Source organism: Chamaea fasciata, unplaced genomic scaffold (assembly GCF_029207755.1).
Source record: "Chamaea fasciata isolate MVZ Bird 193981 ecotype frontalis unplaced genomic scaffold, bChaFas1.0.hap1 SCAF_1, whole genome shotgun sequence".
In the NCBI taxonomy this organism is placed as follows: domain Eukaryota; kingdom Metazoa; phylum Chordata; class Aves; order Passeriformes; family Sylviidae; genus Chamaea; species Chamaea fasciata.
This window is the reverse complement of record NW_027094086.1, coordinates 1,368,179-1,369,685: the sequence shown is the minus strand read 5'-3', so window position 1 is coordinate 1,369,685 and position 1,507 is coordinate 1,368,179. Positions and strand designations below refer to the sequence as shown.

The following is a 1,507-nucleotide window of genomic DNA, read 5'->3' as shown; positions in this document are numbered from 1 at the left end:
CTGTACCTGAGAGAGCATTAACGTGTCCAAGGCTTTGGTGTACCAGAGATGTGTGTGACAGATTCTGCAAGGTGTTCCCTCCTCTGCTTCCCATGCCAGACTCTGTTATTAGTTGTCTTGACATATTTGTGAGGGAAAATGTTGTCGGTCCATTTTACGTACCCCAATGTCCTGTTGAGCTTTGGAATGTACTCGGTGAGGAAGTGAGACCATTGGATTTAAAAAAGAACAGGAGGCGTGTCAGGCTTTGATGCAGGAGAAGTTTATTGAGGCAAAGGAATGAAGAGGCAGGAGAAAGAAGTTGAAGGAATCGAGTGCAAGGTGCAAGTAGAGGGACCATCAGCTGAGGATATTTTCTTGCAGGAGTTGTTGCAGAATCCCAAGCTGGTGGCGTCAGGAGTGGTGCTGAGATCCCTTAGCAGATGTAGCCGCCCCTTCTGCCGTAGCAGCCCAGGCCTCCCAGGCCGTAGCCAAATCCACGGCCATAGCCAAGGCCGTAGCCAAAGCCACCAAATCCCCCAGAGATGGGCTGTCCCTGCACACTGAGTTCACTGCCCACAGCAGCCGAGGAGGTGGATCCGACGACGGTGTTCTGGGGGAAGGAGGTCATGATGGGTCCTGGCAGGGTGACCAGCACAGGGGCAGGGTCAATGACAACACGGGAAGCCTGGCATTGCAGGGCACAGGGCTCGTTGCAGCTGTTGGCCAGTGGAGTGGGTCCGCAGGGAGTGCAGATGTTGTTGCAGGCCATGGGTGTGGTGTGGAGGGTTTCTGGAAGAGAGAGGGAGAGAAGCAGGGCATGGTCATGGGGATGCGGGAACTGATGGAGCGTACAGGCTGTTGTGGGACTGTGGGAGGGAGTGAGGGCTACTGAGGCTGGGGCTGAGCGTGCATGAAGGGAAGGGCCAGGGGTGCAGGAGTAGGAGGGTCAGGGGTTTGAGACTCACCTTGTTGTCAGCAGGAGCAGGAGGAGAAGGCGTCAGGAAAGTGTGTGAGGGAGAGAGGCTCTGGGCCGGCTTTTATGCTGCTCCTGGAGGGGCGGGACAGCCTTGTCCCATGGCCTTGGGGCATTTTACATGCTGCAGCTCTTGCCTGGTGAGTCCTGAGGTGGGGAATGTTTTTCTTTATGCAGTTCCCTGTCCTTCCCTTGGGGACGTGTCCGTCTGACCTTGGAGACAGATTTACAGGGAGAGTTGGGATTTGATTGTTCACTGTGTGTCAGGGAGGGCTGAATAAACAAACAGAGCCCGGGAGATTTGCAATGTCATCAGTGATGTCATTTTGTGGCACTCGTGTGCTGTGGTTTGTGGCTTCCTTCTGATGACTGGGACTCTGTTCTGTGCCGCTGAATGTCCATCAGTCCTTGTGTTGCACTCAGGAATGCTGAGGGAGCTGCTGATGTCCTGGGGAGGTCACTCTGCAAGAGTTGGGAAAGGTCCTATTGCCTAGGAGCAGGTTCTGATGGATGAAAGGGAGCTCATCCCCTTGTGTCTTCAGCGGGGTGAAG

At 54.7% G+C, this 1,507-nt stretch overlaps 1 protein-coding gene across 1 annotated transcript; it reads right to left on the bottom strand.

The window, feature by feature from the left end:
* Nucleotides 1-403: 403 nt before the first annotated feature.
* LOC136301061 (feather beta keratin-like) lies at nt 404-1,071 on the bottom strand. Its single transcript, XM_066203882.1, has 2 exons — nt 986-1,071; nt 404-809 (listed from the first exon to the last, which is right to left on the bottom strand). Exons 1-2 carry the CDS (start codon nt 1,069-1,071, stop codon nt 416-418), a joined length of 480 nt encoding a protein of 159 aa, XP_066059979.1. The 3' UTR covers nt 404-415.
* Between the last annotated feature and the right edge of the window lie 436 nt (nt 1,072-1,507).

Bases quoted from the DNA above. Each gene is read 5' to 3' on its own strand.
- LOC136301061 (XM_066203882.1), bottom strand. From the start codon at position 1,071: ATGCCCCAAGGCCATGGGACAAGGCTGTCCCGCCCCTCCAGGAGCAGC. The intron at 810-985 runs TCCTGACGCCTT...GTTCCCGCATCC, and splicing joins CCTCTCTCCCTCACACACTT to CCATGACCATGCCCTGCTTC.